At 35.2% G+C, this 17353-nt stretch overlaps 1 protein-coding gene across 8 annotated transcripts in view; it reads left to right on the top strand.

Moving 5' to 3' along the window:
* Window positions 1-17353, top strand: part of HECW2 (HECT, C2 and WW domain containing E3 ubiquitin protein ligase 2) — a 415178-nt gene that overhangs the window by 336954 nt on the left and 60871 nt on the right. For 6 of the 8 annotated variants that reach the window (XM_082629938.1, XM_082629942.1, XM_082629939.1 and 3 more), the window contains one exon: window positions 14504-14587. In XM_082629938.1, the coding sequence (XP_082486064.1) occupies window positions 14504-14587 (84 nt within the window). Of the gene's footprint in view, window positions 1-10543; window positions 10632-11930; window positions 12117-14503; window positions 14588-17353 lie in introns of those variants that run through there. The other 2 variants (XM_082629944.1, XM_082629945.1) reach the window with 2 other exon arrangements.

Here is a 17353-nt window from a genome sequence, read left to right on the forward strand (position 1 = left end):
TACTATACATAGAGAATCCTAAAGATGGTACCAGTAAACTACTAGAGCTAATCAATGAATTTGGTAAAGTAGCTGGATACAAAATTAATGCACAGAAATCTCTGGCATTCCTATACACTAATGATGAAAAATCTGAAAGTGAAATTAAGAAAACACTCCATTTACCATTGCAACAAAAAGAATAAAATATCTAGGAATAAACCTACCTGAGGAGACAAAAGACCTGTATGCAGAAAATTATAAGACACTGATGAAAGAAATTAAAGATGATACAAATAGATGGAGAGGTTTACCATGTTCTTGGATTGGAAGAATCAACATTGTGAAAATGACTCTACTACCCAAAGCAATCTACAGATTCAATGCAATCCCTTTCAAACTACCACTGGCATTTTTCACAGAACTAGAACAAAAAATTTCACAATTTGTATGGAAACACAAAAGACCCCGAATAGCCAAAGCAATCTTGAGAAAGAAAAACGGAGCTAGAGGAATCAGGCTCCCTGGCTATACTACAGACTATACTACAAAGCTATGTAATCAAGACAGTATGGTACTGACACAAAAACAGAAATATAGATCAATGGAACAGGATAGAAAGCCCAGAGATAAACCCACACACGTATGGTCACCTTATTTTTGATAAAGGAGGCAAGAATATACAATGGAGAAAAGACAGCCTCTTCAATAAGTGGTGCTGGGAAAACTGGACAGCTACATGTAAAAGAATGAAATTAGAAGACTCCCTAACACCATACACAAAAATAAACTCAAAATGGATTAAATACCTAAATGTAAGGCCAGACACCATCAAGCTCTTAGAGGAAAACATAGGCAGAACACTCTATGACATAAATCACAGCAAGATCCTTTTTGACCTACCTCCTAGAGAAATGGAAATAAAAACAAAATAAACAAATGGGACCTAATGAAACTTCAAAGCTTTTGCACAGCAAAGGAAACCATAAACAAGATGAAAAAACAACCCTCAGAATGGGAGAGAATATTTTCAAATGAAGCAACTGACAAAGGATTAATCTCTAAAACATACAAGCAACTCATGCAGCTAAATATCAAAAAAACAAACAACCCAATCCAAAAATGGGCAGAAGACCTAAATAGACATTTCTCCAAAGAAGATATACAGATTGGCAACAAACACATGAAAGAATGCTCAACATCATTAATCATTAGAAAAATGCAAATCAAAAGTACAATGAGATATCATCTCACACCAGTCAGAATGGCCATCATCAAAAAATCTAGAAACAATAAATGCTGGAGAGGGTGTGGAGAACAGGAAACACTCTTGCACTGTTGGTAGGAATGTAAATTGATACAGCCACTATGGAGAACAGTATGGAGGTTCCTCAAAAAACTAAAAATAGAACTATCATACGACCCAGGAATCCCACTACTGAACATATACCCTGAGAAAGCCATAATTCAAAAAGAGTCATGTACCAAAATATTCATTGCAGCTCTATTTACAATAGCCAGGACATGGAAGCAACCTAAGTGTCCATCAACATGTGAATGGATAAAGAAGATGTGGCACATATATACAATGGAATATTACTCAGCCATAAAAAGGAATGAAACTGAGTTATTTGTAGTGAGTTGAATGAACCTAGAGAGTGTCATACAGAGTGAAATAAGTCAGAAGGAGAAAAACAAATACTGTATGCTAACACATATATATGGAATCTAAAAAAAAAAAAAAAGGAACCTAGGGGCAAGACAGGAATAAAGATGCAGACCTACTGGAGAATGGACTTGAGGACACGGGGAGGGGGAAGGGTAAGCTGTGACAAAGTGAGAGAGTGGCATGGACATATATACACTACCAAACGTAAACTAGATAGCTAGTGGGAAGCAGCCGCATAGCACAGGGAGATCAGCTCGGTGCTTTGTGACCACCTAGAGGGGTGGGATAGGGAGGGTGGGAGGGAGGGAGATGCAAGAGGGAAGAAATATGGGGACATATATATATGTATAACTGATTCACTTTGTTATAAAGCAAAAACTGACACAGCATTGTAAAGCAATTATACTCTAAAAAAGATGTTAAAAAAACCCTCACCATATAATTCCAGTGGCCCATCCAGGTGTCGTAACCTCTGGTCTAGACACTAATTTGATCATTAATTATGTAATGTATCAAGTTGTCCCTCCTATTATTTTGGCTATGTGACTTTTGTGATTTAATTTGAGTTTTCAAGTCTTTATGCTTAATTTTCCAATTAGGTTATAAGCTCCTTGCAAGTAGGGATCTCATCCAACTCGTCATTATTTCTCCTTCCTTATTGCTGAAATATCTAGAATAGCACTTTGCATATATAGTAAATGTAGGTATATGTCGATATGAAATATGAAATGTTATATGTTTATATGAAATATAAGTTACCAGATATCCTTCTTATGATGTTCTTAGTCTCTCATATCTTTAAAATCGTCATTACTTTCTAAAGTTTCTAAAGGCTAGAAGGACACATAATTTCAAGTATGATAGTACAAACATTGCTTATACAGAATTCCTGGTTTCCCATAGTTAACATCTAACTCAGGTTTCAGTGTTTTCCCCAACTTGATAAGCATGCTGTTCTCAGGAAAAATTATATAAGCTGTAATTTTGTATATTTGTATATTATAGCATCTCCTCAGCAACTCATGGTCCTCTAGAGAGTCTTTTGTAAAAATAACATTGCAGAAATGAGCCCCTCAGTTTTCTAATGAGAGATCTTAGGGGTTCTGGGCTGAAAAGCAAAACAAACAAACATACAAACAAAATCCCTGCTCTTTTGCAAAGCACAAAATAAGGAGAACTCTATTTTCTCTCTTTGTTACCAGCTTCAGCCCCAACCCCTCCTCCCCCCACGTCTAGTCAATATCTGTTCCTCTGAGAGAACCGTGCCGCAGCAAAAAAGAGCAAGAAAAAGGGAACTCAAGAAGTTTTCTACTTTTGCTCTGCACCTCCACATTATTATTAATTTAACATATCTTTAGATCTCTCTCATCAGAGAAATAAGATGATATAATCTACCTGAACATGGCATCTAACATCATTATTCTTTAATGATTTAAGAGATCCTTAACCAATCCTAAAGAAGAAAAAGCTGCAGGCCCCTTTGGTAGCTTCCAGTTTTGTTTTTGTTCTCCTTTCTGCTTTTTAGAGTCTTAAAAGGCTCTAATCTTCTAAAGATTGTTGAAAATTTTTATTTTTTAATGACACCCGGCATCCTCAGTTAAGTACAATCTCACGTGGTAGTCTGTTGCTAAGATGTTATTTGATAGGTTTTAAAATAAGTTTCCATCTTATTTCAAAACGTATTTATAAATTTTCTTTTACTCTTTCTATAACTATAGAATTTGACCATAGAAAGCATGAGCGGTCATGACAAGTAGAAAGAAGCAGGAACTTACATCAATGAGATAATGCTGTTCCTCTTACATAGAGTGTGTGTCACAGTGCACTTTTAGTCTGAAAAGCTGTTGATAGTTAAGCATTTTGCTTATCATAACAACATAATGGGGAAGTTTGTACATCTAAAGGAACGCCCTGTTTCATATAGTTAAAAACTGCATTGTAAGGAGCATTCCCACAAATGAAGGGGCAGGGAACTCGCTGGGGTTCTTCAATCTCATATTTCAGTGATACATTTGATAAGAGATTTATGCATGGAATGGAACCACTGATTGTGTGTCAAAGCTAACTGTGGACCTATATTCATATCCCGAGCACTGTGTACACTGTTCATCATCCATGGTACAGCCAGTTAAAGGAAATATCCCTTCTTATTTTCTCCATAACATAATGAGGAAATAAGCATCAACCCTTGGGAGATTCAAGTAGGTACACCTCTGTGCTTTGTGATTTTCTTGTTTTGCTTGCGATTCCTTGCTATCCAGAGGATAGCAAACAGTTTGTTTAGTTTGTATCCATATATAGCTTTCTCCTCGAGACCCGCCTTGTATATCTTTTCCTGTAGAATGGCTATGGTTTTTCATGCATTGGGATGTGGCTTTTGCTTTCAACTGCTGTTTTCACATCACCACTTCCTCTAACTTCATCTGTGAAGCAAATGTGCATGCTACCAAGTTGTCCTCTTTATTTATTTATTTTAATATCAGAAGAGGTTTTCTCCAGAAGTCAGTACCACCTCCATCAAATGGATCGAGTCCCATTGGATTACTATATCCTACTCTTGGTTCTCAGTGAAAGACAGTAATCCTACTAAAAAGCTCTTTAACATTAAAATAAAATGCTCTAATATTTTATCCAAAGACAAATGTATTCATTTAAAAAACTGTATTCATTTAAAAAACAACCTTTTAAGCATATTTTACAGATGAATGTAATGCATACAAATTGAATAAACTTTTTGGTGTACAACATTGTATTATGAAGAAGGAGCTAAGTACCATGAAACTGAATTGAGTTGAGAATTCCCCTTTTGTGTGACTATTGGATTCAACCAGTAAATCTACTCCCTACTAGTCCAGCTTTCCTCAGACATCAGTGATAATTATTTTGGGCTCTAGGTCAATTCCTCCTTGAGTGCTTCCTAAAAAAATTTCCTTCCCATGAGGATGTGATCTATGATACTTTTTTTTTCTCTTCTGGATAAATTGGGCCATTTCCTATTTTATGTCACTGGTAAATCAATAACTTGGAAGTCAAGAAATTCTGAGCTACAAAAGGCAAATGAATATGTCTCCCAGGGTTCACCAGAATAGAAGCAAATGCAGACTCTGACCTTTTATTTCTTCCCATAATCCTATTTTAAGAGCCCTAGAAGAGCCTTTGTTATTTCTAAAATTATACTCTTAATTTTGTTTTCATTTTTAAAATAGTGCATGCCATTGTGAAATTATCAAGCAATACAGAATTTTATGAAATAAAAAGTTAAAGTTCCCCAAAGCTGGCTTTCATAAAACAAATCCCAGTGTTCAAAATTTCTAACCTATTTCTTGTCCAGTTTTCTAACAGATGAGTTTTTCTGCATTTACTATTGGGCTGGAAATATTAATCTCAGTTAACATCTGATCTACTTGGTCAAAATAGCATAAATTTCCCTTTGCCAATCCTTATGCATTTTCCTGTTATGACCTGCCTAGCTCTCTCTCGTCGTCTTCTCCTAATTTGTTTACTGTTCTCTCAGATGTCTGGAACCGACATGACAAACTTTGCTGTTTATGTAACAGGAAAACTGCATTGAAACTATTATTTTCCTATGAAAAATTTCCATAAGCATAATTACTGAATGTTTTTAAACACCTGATTAAAATAATTTATTGACACCACATAGTGTTATTTAGAGAGTTATAGTCTGTCTCCCAACTGGGAGACCAGCATTAATAATGACACTTAGAAAGTAGTAGAATATAGATCTTAAGAGTTCAGGTTTGGGGTCAAACAGACCTGGTTTGAATTCTGGCTCTGCAGTTTACTCACCAGACTTTGAATGAAGCATTTAACCCCTCCAAGTCTTAGTTTCCTCATCTGTAAAATGGTGATAGGAATTTCTAACTTGCAGTGTCCTTTTGAAGATTAGATGTGATAATGTATTTACAGCCCCTGGTACAACGTAAGCAATAGAAAGCATACAACAAATTTAAAGTAGTATTGTATTAGTAATCTGTCCTTCACTTCTTTAGTGTATTACAAGGACTCAGTTTAAAGTAATTTACCCCCAAATTTACTGATTCTCAATACCATTATCCCTAAGACTGATCATATGCATAAACGTCATCATGTGATTCTGTGGACATAGTTAAAATACAGGAAGGGTATCTTGAGTTCCATGATTAACTTCTGTGTAGGAAGGTTTTCTAGTGTTGTGCTTATACTGTGTCCTATAGGAAGCTTTGTTCTAAAATTTTTTACATGTATGTGATGAAACCAGCCTTGACTGCTCCATGCCTGCACAGAGGACTGAGCCTTCTGGCTCAAGGTTCAGTACAAATTACTGAAGGCCAAACATCATGGCAAAGTCATTGACATATCATTTTAGAAGCCATCCAAAGCTGAATTAAAACATCTTCTCAGGCAATAATCTTCTCGTAGATCTAATGAGAGGTTTGAGATATTGCTACCTAGGACAGTAAGGAACACAGATTCTTAGCCCCTGATATCTATTCTATGGCTTCTGCAGAAGAAAAAATAATTGCTCCTTATGTTTTATGTGAATGCATATGCCAAGATATGGTAGTGTATAGGCTTTTGACATGTACATCCTGTAAATGTCTAGTTTTCACATTTTCCATGGGTGGAATCTTGTAACTATTAATTTTTAAATAACTATACAATCACTTAAGATAAGTTAGGCCCAAAAGAAAACCCCTCATAGCCAAGATTAGTTTAGATTCTCTTAAAGTATTACACCCAGGTATTTGTTAAACTACTTTCCCATAAATAAAGTTCCTTGATATAAATTTTCAAGATTTCCCAAATTACGACTATGTTCATCCACTGGATATTTATCCGAAGCCTTGTATTTTCTGGCTAACAAATGATTCAGTCGGTTTTCAAACCATTTTCTTACATGAAGACTAACCATGTTTTAGGTATGTCTGTTCCACTATTGATTTTTGCTATATTCTGTTGCATTTATCAAGAAAAGAGTTCAGCAAAATGTCATCCTTCTTCAGTAGCTCATCAGATGTGGACTCTGTGGAACAAAGAAAAATATCAGTATGGATTCCAGCCTCAATGCTTTTCCCAAACTCAAGAGAATAATAAGCCATTTCTAAAGTCATGGAGAATGCATTACCATTTGTGATAGCACAAAATGGTTTTCAATGAAATATGATTTTTGCATATATATTTAAATTTCTAAGTTATTAGTAAATCAGAAGCATTTCTTACAAAGCAAACAAAATACACATCCCCTCTATGTTAATAATGTATTTTTTTTCTTTTTGGTCTTTCGCAGTGGGTTTAAATAGTTACGGAAACTGTCTTTAGAAAAATTTACTTGGCTAAAGTTAAAATCTCCTTATTTCATGCACATTGTCCTACATACAAGTGGGTACATCCCATTGAATAAGTCATTACCCTCTGTTCCTTGAGGGTACATTTTACAGAAAACATTCTTGCAGACCCATCAGGGTGCCATTACATCAAAAATCAGGTATCTTATGTGTCTGAATTTTATAGCTTACAGTAGAAATGGCATAATATCACCATCTGTACTTAAAATGTTTAAAAACATCTCGTATTTTTCTACCATATGTTTTCTTACACACTTTATTCCAAGTCAAGTACAAGCTACATGAGGTCAAGGTATGTGACTTACTCATCTTTTTAATCCTCATGGGACCTCATATCTTATATTGAATAAAGTGGGTGTTTGAGAAATATTTGGTAAATTAATCAATTTCATAGCAATATATTTGGGACTTAATGATAGCACCTAAAACTATTTATCCCAAAGGGCAAGTAACTACATTTCCAGTACACAAAATCACATATATAAAGAATCCATCTTTTTAATACAACAATTTATATATCTTTGTATATTCTAGTATGTTATTTTAGATCTCAGGAAATGATAGCATAAAAATTATTTATTTTGAAAACTTGGCTAAAATTCTCTAGCACATAGCATTATTTTGAGTATTGAGATGAAATTCTGAATAATGTTCTCAACTTTTTAAATTACATTGGGATTTTGATGGGGATTTTTTTTTAATTTTTAAATTACTTTGGATACGATTAGAATATTTAGTTTTCCATTTTTTATTCTACAGCTACAGTTTTTTTCATGTGTTCAACCCCTCATTTCCTACAATAAAATTTTCTTATTTATTTATTTAGGAACTGAATGTTTCTTGTCTAGGTTTTCCCAAAGTATTTTATGTTTTTGTTTCTGTTGTGGGTGGACTTTTTGTTTTTAGTTTTCTAAATAATAAACTGCCAAATCTAGAAAACTACTAGTTTTTGTAGTACTGTTTTCCAAAAATTGGTGCCTGAAGTTCTTTTTTCCCTTACCTTGTCATTTGATATCACTGTTGAAAAAATACTGCCTTATCCTTCTCTGTCCCTTTACACGCTCTTTAACTGACTTGTCCGTTTTAATGCCTTATATTATAACCATTTGGGGTTTTTTGTTTTTATATATATATTGATTTTAAAATAAAATATATTCATATATAACATAGTTTCAATTCCTGAATATATTTTCAGTTAAAACACTTGTTATCAAATACATAATAAATTATTATAATTCATAAGAAAATATAAGCCACCAATTATGCATTCTAGTATACCCTAGATACTAATTCTTCAGAATAATGATGGGCTTACGGTGCAAGCTGTTAGAATGCCTTAGGTAAGGTGTCTTATAACCACATGTTTTTTTGTTTGTTTTTTTTGTTTTTTTTGTTTTTTTTGTTTTTTTTTGCGGTACGCAGGCCTCTCACTGTTGTGGCCTCTCCCGTTGCAGAGCACAGGCTCCGGACGCGCAGGCTCAGTGGCCATGGCTCATGGGCCCAGCTGCTCCGCGGCATGTGGGATCTTCCCGGACCGGGGCACAAACCCGTGTCCCCTGCATCGGCAGGTGGACTCCCAACCACTGCGCCACCAGGGAAGCCCCACATGTTTTTTTGTATAATAACTAAATTCCTTTTTTAGAGTCCAAAATGGTTTTGCTTTACATAGAATTTTGCTTTACTGAGAATAATGTCTCCCATTATCCATTGAATTATGAGAACTGTAAACCCTTCATATGTATTATCTCTTTGGTACTCACAGCATTATTTCAGTTTTATGGAGAGGTCAGGGTCTTATCTACTGCATGTCATAGAAGTACTCAATAGATATTTGTGGAATTAACCAAGGTAAATGGCATGGTTAAAATAACTTACCAACAACAGAAACAAAAAAAGGGAGCATATGACTAGACATCTTATTTTGCTCTATTTTCAGTAGATGATTCTGTCCATTGAAAAATTAATAAATAATTATGAGGCATATCTTATAATATACTCAATATCTTAAAATGGTTGAGTGCTACTATATAATAGTTCTGTGCTAAACATTTTATTTGCATTTGTTCATTAAATCCACCAACCTATGAGGCAGATAGTATAACTATACTTACTTCAAGATGAAGAAACGAGCAGAGAGAGAGTTAAGTAACTCTGAATTCTTAGTGCAGTTGATTTATATCCATTTACAACACATATTGCTTCTACATATATGGCTAATTGATGTCACTTCTGTGCGTCCATAAGAATCACGAGACAATAATGGACCTGTATCTCCAAACCTAACCTGTATAATGAGAAGTAGAAAAAAAAGTTGACCTTTCTACTGCCTGGCTCTTACCTTTCAAGTCAGACCGTGCCCTGTGACTGTAATCAGAAATAAGAATGATCAGTACTAATTTTCCTTTCTTGACGTTACACCATCAGAGAGGTCAGGGCAATTTCTCTAAAACTGCCCTAAGGCAGCTTTTAACAACATATATATTTTTGAAGGTTTACTAAACTGTATCTACAGGAACCGTGTGTGTGCAGAGTCTACAGTCCAGAGAGTGTTGTGGTTTAGAGGCACTCCTGCTTTGGATTGTTTTTGATCACATGCCCTACTTTAATTTCACCAAAATGTTGGTTGGTTTCAATGAGGATATTTTCTGTGGGAATTCTGGTCTTGAGACTATGTTCCTTATCCTCAGATGATCTTCTGCTTGAGTTGATCTTCTGGGGTGATTCTATGCATTGGAGGAAGTGGTTACCAACATCTGAAGGCCATGGGCATCTGAGAGATAGCAATAGCCAGAGACGTTTTCCTGAGGTTGTCACTATGTCTACTACAGTAGACACTACAGTCTAGCATCTGTATAAATCTCTTAGTTATAACAGCTGTGTTTTCTTATTAAGAGGTTGCCTTTACCTGTCTTTGCGCTTCCTACAGTGGGTTCTGTTTTAGTCAATAATCTAATGTTAGCTTTCTGATTCTCTTTTCTCCACCACAACAAAAAAATGCTATAAATATAAGTTTATTCCAAATACTGAGTTGGACACAGGGGAATTTGTTAGGAGCCAAATCTGTTTTGGTGTTAACTGATCATGTGCCTGGTTTGATTTTACTGAGCACTTCTTGTGTGCACAGCATAGTGCTAGGTGCTTGGAGGCACAAAGATAAAGGAGGAAGGGCTTTTGCCCTCCAGAATCTCACAATTCAAAAGGAACTGAAGTTATAACTGAGTGGCCGTGTGAGAAAGTGCGGTGGAGAAAATGCTGGAATGTGCTATAAAGGGCACAGTGAGAAACATGCCCATTCAGAGATGGTCAAATGATAAAATGTTATTTGAATGTAATCTTAATTCTCATTATAAACCACTAAAATTGAATAGAATTTCTTCATTATGGTGAAGGCAGTAAAGAAAGAAATTAGAGGACTGCCACGGATTCCTTCTAACTCTATAAATTTATAAAATAAATGAATAAATACATTAATGTAACTTTCAAATGTCCCTCTAATCAGAGTCATATGAATCATCAACAACATTTCTCAAACTTTTTATGTTTATTTCAGACACTGGGTGGACTCATGGAAATTTTTTAGGAGCCAAATCTGTTATTTTCCATCCTAAAAGGAAAAGAAGCATTGCAGATCTACAATGGTGATTTTAACCACTTTTATTTTAATGAAACTTAAATGTATACAAATATAAAATATACATAATCTTCTTATCCTTACAGCTTTTATAAGCTATAAAACCAAAAGAAATATAAATTAAGTAAAAACTAAAAAAATAACATTTGAATGAATGATATTGTGAGAAGGTTTTGTTTTTCAGAAGCCAGATCACCAATGTTGAGACCAGTGTCAGTGGAAAGATACATTTGTGCTTTTGGTTTCACTTGTGTTATGACTTGATTCTTTTGATTTTGCATCTAATGGTATATCATGCATCTGTGGCATTATTGTGGTCATCACTTTTCTTTCTTAACAAATAGCTTATTTTTATCTATGTGAAGAGCCAGTTCATTTAATGGTGCACCCCCAAGTACAGTACTGAAGAAAAATACATCATTAAACGTACCCTGTGATGATTCTACCGCCACTTTTCTACTTCTAAACTATATTAAAACTTTTGTTCTTAGAATAAACCATAACATCTTTTTTGCTTTATTTAGCATAAATGCATAATTCACTTCTTAAGTCCATTTATTTTGTTTTCTCTTTAGCCTATGGCAATTTATACATACATTACCTTGTCTCACTTCATCATGATCATTTAATTTGCAAATTAATACTTCCAAAGAAAAGTCTTGTCTTTTTAAATGGCGAAAGAATTGCGTGTGAGTAGCAGACAGGGACTGTTATCATATTTAATATCAAAGCCCTGTTCATCAACACCCTGAAAGTTCACCTCTGATCACTTGGCAACAAGTGTTTTGTAAATGCAAACATGGGAGGTTGAAGTCACTTAGTAATGTTGAGTCATGAATGTCATCTAGATTGTCCACAATAGCTTACTTCATGTTAGCAGTTTTGATCATCAAAGTGAAAACACAGCATTTTAAAATTCTCCAAGAACTCAAGATTATGTCTGTAGATTTCTAGTAGGCAACGATGCCAGTTTAAGAGATACTGACCTGGGGCTTCCATGGTGGCGCAGTGGTTGAGAGTCCGCCTGCCGATGCAGGGGACACGGGTTCGTGCCCCGGTCCGGGAAGATCCCACATGCCGCGGAGCGGCTGGGCCTGTGAACCATGGCCGCTGAGCCTGCGCGTCCGGACTCCCGCCGCAGCGGTGAGAGGCCTGCGTATCGCAAAAAAAAAAAAAGAAAAGAAATACCAGCCTGTAGAATATTGGGCAAGGACCTGATAACCGAGGAGTAGTTCCCGTTTTTTCCCCTTCAGGAAAGATTGGTGACATTTCTGAGGATAGCTACTGACTTCTTTTTCTTCCTCAGCCTTGATCTGCTTTCTTGACAGTCAATAAACCAATGCCTTCTTTGTTTCTGCGTGAAATAACTTCGTGAAGGACTTATTAGAAGAAGAGTGGGTATAAGGTCTAAACAGAGCTCAGTTAAGTGAATGGAATAATTTAAATATTTTCGTGTCATAATGGAATTGCCCATGGTCTGTCTCTCTTCCACTGCACCATGAACTCTTTGAGAAAGGGGCTGTGTCTTACACCCAGTTGGATTCCCAGTATGTGGTACCATGCCCAGCACACAGTAGGCACTCAGAAAATGTTTGCTGAATGAACGCATATTAATATAATAAAGTCCTTAGTGGTGTGATGTACATCAGATAACATGCTCCAGTGTCTTGTTCCGGAAGCACATGACCCATCACTTGCCATTGTGATAAATGAGCTGGGCCCATAGAGAACTAGTCTCAGCCTGCCTCTGGTATGTTCTGGCCCAAAGAATCAGACCAGTTGCCTTCACTGCCTCATTAGGTAATATCTGGAAAATGATGAAAAGTTTCCCAATTGGCATGTTTACACTGGTGTCTTTCCCTTTCCTTCCCTCACCCTGTCATCCTTCTGACTCAGGAAGCTATGATCTGTTCCTTGTTCACAGGCTATCACAGGATACATACAAGCCATAGTCCGGAGCATGCTATCTTTTTCATCACTCAACCCCTTCTGTGTGGGTCCAGTTAAAGGAGTGGAAGAGAGTGCTCAGCCCGTTTCTTTTCTCGTTGTGTTCAGTTTGCCTCGTTCATTGTAGTGATAGACTGAGGAGATAAACTGTATATTTATTGGAGACAGCTTTTGATTCTTCAAGATCAAAACATATTGTTACTGACCCTTACAAGAGTACTTCTTTGGTCAAGTTCATTTTTTCCTCCAAGATAACTTTTCTCTAATTTAGCTTTCTTTAAACTAACTTTTACATCTCTTATCAAAAAGCCATTTACCAGATAATGGGCCTTGGTTTCTGTCATGTGCTTCAGACATATGATTGTAACACTCGAGGAAAAATGTTCTGCTTGATTTGAGACTTCAGACTGAAATAACCTTAAGCAGAGAGGAGAGGCTGGACTTTCTCTTCTGAATAGTTTCTTTATATATATGTCTGCCATTCATCTATATGTGTAGCTATATCTGTATCTATATTGCCAGTAGCTAGCTACTATATATAGTATATATAATATAGCTATAGAATAAAATTTCATGATATAAAATTAGATCATATAAAAATTATATAAAACATATAATATTGCTACTGGCAATAAAGGACCAAAAAGAAAAGTTGATAATATCAAAGATTAGGTGCATCATATGCTAACAGGTTATGTAAAATGGATCTAGGCAGAAGAAGCCTTCTGTTTATCATTCCCAGTAAGCTGTGTGGCTAAGAGCGTATCAGTTGACTTTTCTGTACATTAGGGAATTTTTCATCTCAACAATTAAACCTTGCCTTTCACCTCATTACTTTCAAGCCTGCATGCAATTGAATTAGAATTTGAAATTTGGGAATATAAAATTCATTAGAGCTTTGTGTAAATATCAAACAGGAAAACAAGATACTCTGTGGAAAAGAACTAAATCTAAATAAATACTTACATCAGAGATTGATATTTTATTTCATAGTATACAGGAATCAGAATATATTGTCATTAGCACTTAGAGTAAAATTATATGCTTGTGTTGACCCCTATGTTCCTATCAAATGTAATGCTTTCAGTACCATAGTTTATGTTCTTAATTTTGGCCTCATCTTATCAAAATTGATATGGTGTGCTTTGAAATGGCATGATGTAAATGAGGGGAAGCAACCAGGAAAAATTTTACTGAATTTATATTCATACCAAGAATTGAAACTAGCAAAACGATGACTTATCAAACAAACAAAAACTTGTGTTATCACATATAACTATAATAAAATAATGGTCCAGATAACTCACATTGTTGTGTTTGATATGTGTATGTATATGTACATTTGCACAAGTATATGCACAATCTAGTTCACCAACTATAGTAACTGAAAATGTTTAGGTTTCAGTTATTTGAGAGGGCCATATGCTTTTATATTGAATATATAATTTATAGATACTACTTGCTTCCAAGTAGGAATGTACTCATTACACATAATGTAGAGGTATATCCTCAGGAAAATAAATGAATATCCCTACACACTCCCTTTTTGGAATAAGAGAGAATCAGCCTGAATGGTCCAGACTGTTGCTTAGATTCAAGCCCACAACAAGGCTTTTAACTCAAAGCAGAAACTGAGTTTTATTGGTTGGATGGTGCTGCTACCCACAGTAGTATTTAGGCAGCAAACGATGAAAGCAATAAAATAATTTTTTTGGCAGTGTTAGAACTGGGTGATGTTCATGCTCGCAAGGTCCTCCTTGAAGGCAAGGAGCATGTTTTTCTTGGTTGTGTATTCCTAGGGCACAGTAGCTGCCATATAATAGTCCCCCCAAAAATGTGTGACCATTGTTTAAAAAAAAATGGTACCTAAAGTACTGAGTTATGTCTCAAAAGTCTACTACACATATTTGAGCTGTTTCTTTGCTTGAATAGGGAGAAGATCCAATTTATCCGAACTGAAGGAACCCCAGGATTGGTGCGTCTTTCAAGTGATGCCGACCTTGTTATGTTGCTGAGGTACGTAACCACTTCTTGAAGTGGGAAGTCTCCTATCATCAGGCATCGTGGAGCATTTTAGAAAATAACGTGCCAATGTTGGCAGCCTATATTCTTAAAGACTCGTAGGATACTCACATTGAAGGTATAAGATGCTGATTTAGTGATAATTCATTTCAGATTTCATTTCTTATCACTGGAATCAGTTTGATTTTGTTCTCACCCTGCTGGCAAAGGAGGTGGTACTGGAGAACGAAAAGTCTGTAGAGGCCGATGAGTAGAATGTCCCATCACAGAAGGGAGCAGGAGGTTATACCTGGCTTGCCTCATCAGAGTAGAAGAGAGGTTGTATTTATATTTTCTTCCAAAATTTTTTTCTCGAAAGGTGTTTTGTCCCTGTTTGCTGATTTGACGTTATCTATTTACTTTATGGTTTTGAGAATTTAAGATGGGAAATCAGATAAGAAAGTTGAAATTTGGTCACTGGTACTCACTGCCAACTTGATAGACCTTCCTAATACTGACCAATTATATTTTCTTTTCTGATGGTTAGGTGAGCTTTAGTTTTAAACTTTAGAGTAGCTTAGAATGGCAAGTTTTAAAGAGACTTTTTCATTTTTGATATTATCTCTCAAGTGTAGGAGATCAGAGTAAAATAATGCTTTGCTGTAACCTAGTGACTGGGGCACCTACTACTGTAACCTCCATAGGCTTAAAGGGAAGCCATGCTTGGCCATATCAGCAATGTTTTATTATCTCAAAGTGTTAATAGTCTCATTCATATTATTATTATTATTATGAATAGTCTTATTCATATTATTAACTCTAACCATTTCTACTGTGTGCTCGATAGTTGCCATATTTGTAAAACTAAAGCCAAAAAGTTATTTTCTTTTACTCTGTGGTTGGAGCATAATTCAAAGGGATATAATCACTTTCCATAGTTATTTCACTTCATTTTATCCTGAACAAGATGTATTGGTGGTTGGGCGTCACTTCTCAGCCCAGGTGGTGACCTTCAACTTGTGGTGTTCTGGCAGTTCTGAAAGCAGGATGTAGCATGCTAGATACTCATGAAGACTCTTGGGCAATTAATATGGAGTATGATGTTTCTACCATAGTTTGGTTGTTGATAAAGTAGTGACATTTATTACAGAATTCTGGCTGGGATAGGACTCTTTTGATTCATTCTAGAAGTCTGTGTTTTTTTATTTAAAGAGTTCTACTTTTGGAATTACTAAAAGCAAAAATGATTGCAAAACAGAAATCATGATTATTGTTCACCTGTCCTTAGTTAAATAATCCTTAGATGGTATAGTCCTAAATATTTTGAGTTACAATATAGTTTATAATATTTGTACATTGTTAAACACCACAGTTGGCATGAATTTCTATATGTTATGTGGTTGAATTTTAAAATATTTGAAAACTGATTTATATATAAAGAGCAAGGCTACATTTTTGCCCTTTTGGGAAAATAAGCATGTTTTCTGAAGTTGAGCCTTTGGAGAAGTGTGAGAAATTTACTTACATATAGTAGCTTTATAATTATTACATACAAATGACAAATGATGTTAATTCTAGACTTTTACTTCATTTGGATGAGCAAATAAATAGTTGTATGCTGTGACACAATATATTACATGTGCATGCTTAATAAATAATATTTAATGATTATTGAAACATTTTGGGATATTCTCAGATCTTTATTTTTTATTTTACTTTGGAGTTTGAGTCATTTGAATCAGTAACTATAAACTCAGGCAGTGGGCTTGTTGGATATGTAGATGGAGTCTCTGTTTCTGTTTTTATACTTTGTCTATTTCTTTCTTTTTTGTATTTAAAAATATTTATTTTCTTGGGTGAATTTTGTAGTATGTGAATTACATTTTAATAAAAATATTTTTATTAAAGTATAATTGATTTACAATGCTATATTTATTTTAGGTGTACAACATAATGATTTAATGTTTCTATCGATTATACTCCACTTAAAGTTATTATAAAAATATTGGCTATATTTCCTGTGCTGTACATTATATCCTTGTATCTTATTTAATTTTTACCTATATACATTGTTTATTTCTTAAAAAGGAAAGTCACTCCTGGTACAAATGGACTTGAATATCATCAGCAAGCTGCAATGTAGAAATGATATAGCTCTAGGAAATTGTTCATTTTAAAATAAACCCATGTAAGATTATTTTCCAATATAGCTATTACAAAACTCAAGAATTTTAAAATAACTTTGTTGTATTTGTTATTGGTTATTCTATTTCATGTATTCTGTCACTAACTCAACTAATATAAGAAGTGTGCCTTTAACAGAGCTTATATAGGAAATGATTGATAAATTTGGCTACATTAGCATTCTTAATTTTATGTAATGAAAGACACCACATATAAAGGCATAAAGAAGGCAACAAACTAGAAGAATATATTCACAACACATAAAACAAAGATATCATGAATACATAAAGCATGCCTTTAAATCAATTTGAAAGAAAATAACCCAAAAGAAAAATGGATAAAAAATATAAAAAGGGGCTTCCCTGGTGGTGCAGTGGTTAAGAATCCGCCTGCCAATGCAGGGGACATGGGTTCGAGCCCTGGTCTGGAAAGATCCCACATGACACGGAGTAACTAAGCCCGTGTGCCACAACTACTGAGCCTGCACTCTAGAGCCTCCGAGCCACAGCTACTGAGCCCATGAGCCACAACTACTAAAGCGCACGTGCCTAGAGCCTATGCTCCGCAACAAGAGAAGCGACCGCAATGAGAAGCCCG

The sequence above is a fragment of the Mesoplodon mirus genome (genome assembly GCF_964341445.2).
Source record: "Mesoplodon mirus genome assembly, chromosome: 8".
In the NCBI taxonomy this organism is placed as follows: domain Eukaryota; kingdom Metazoa; phylum Chordata; class Mammalia; order Artiodactyla; family Ziphiidae; genus Mesoplodon; species Mesoplodon mirus.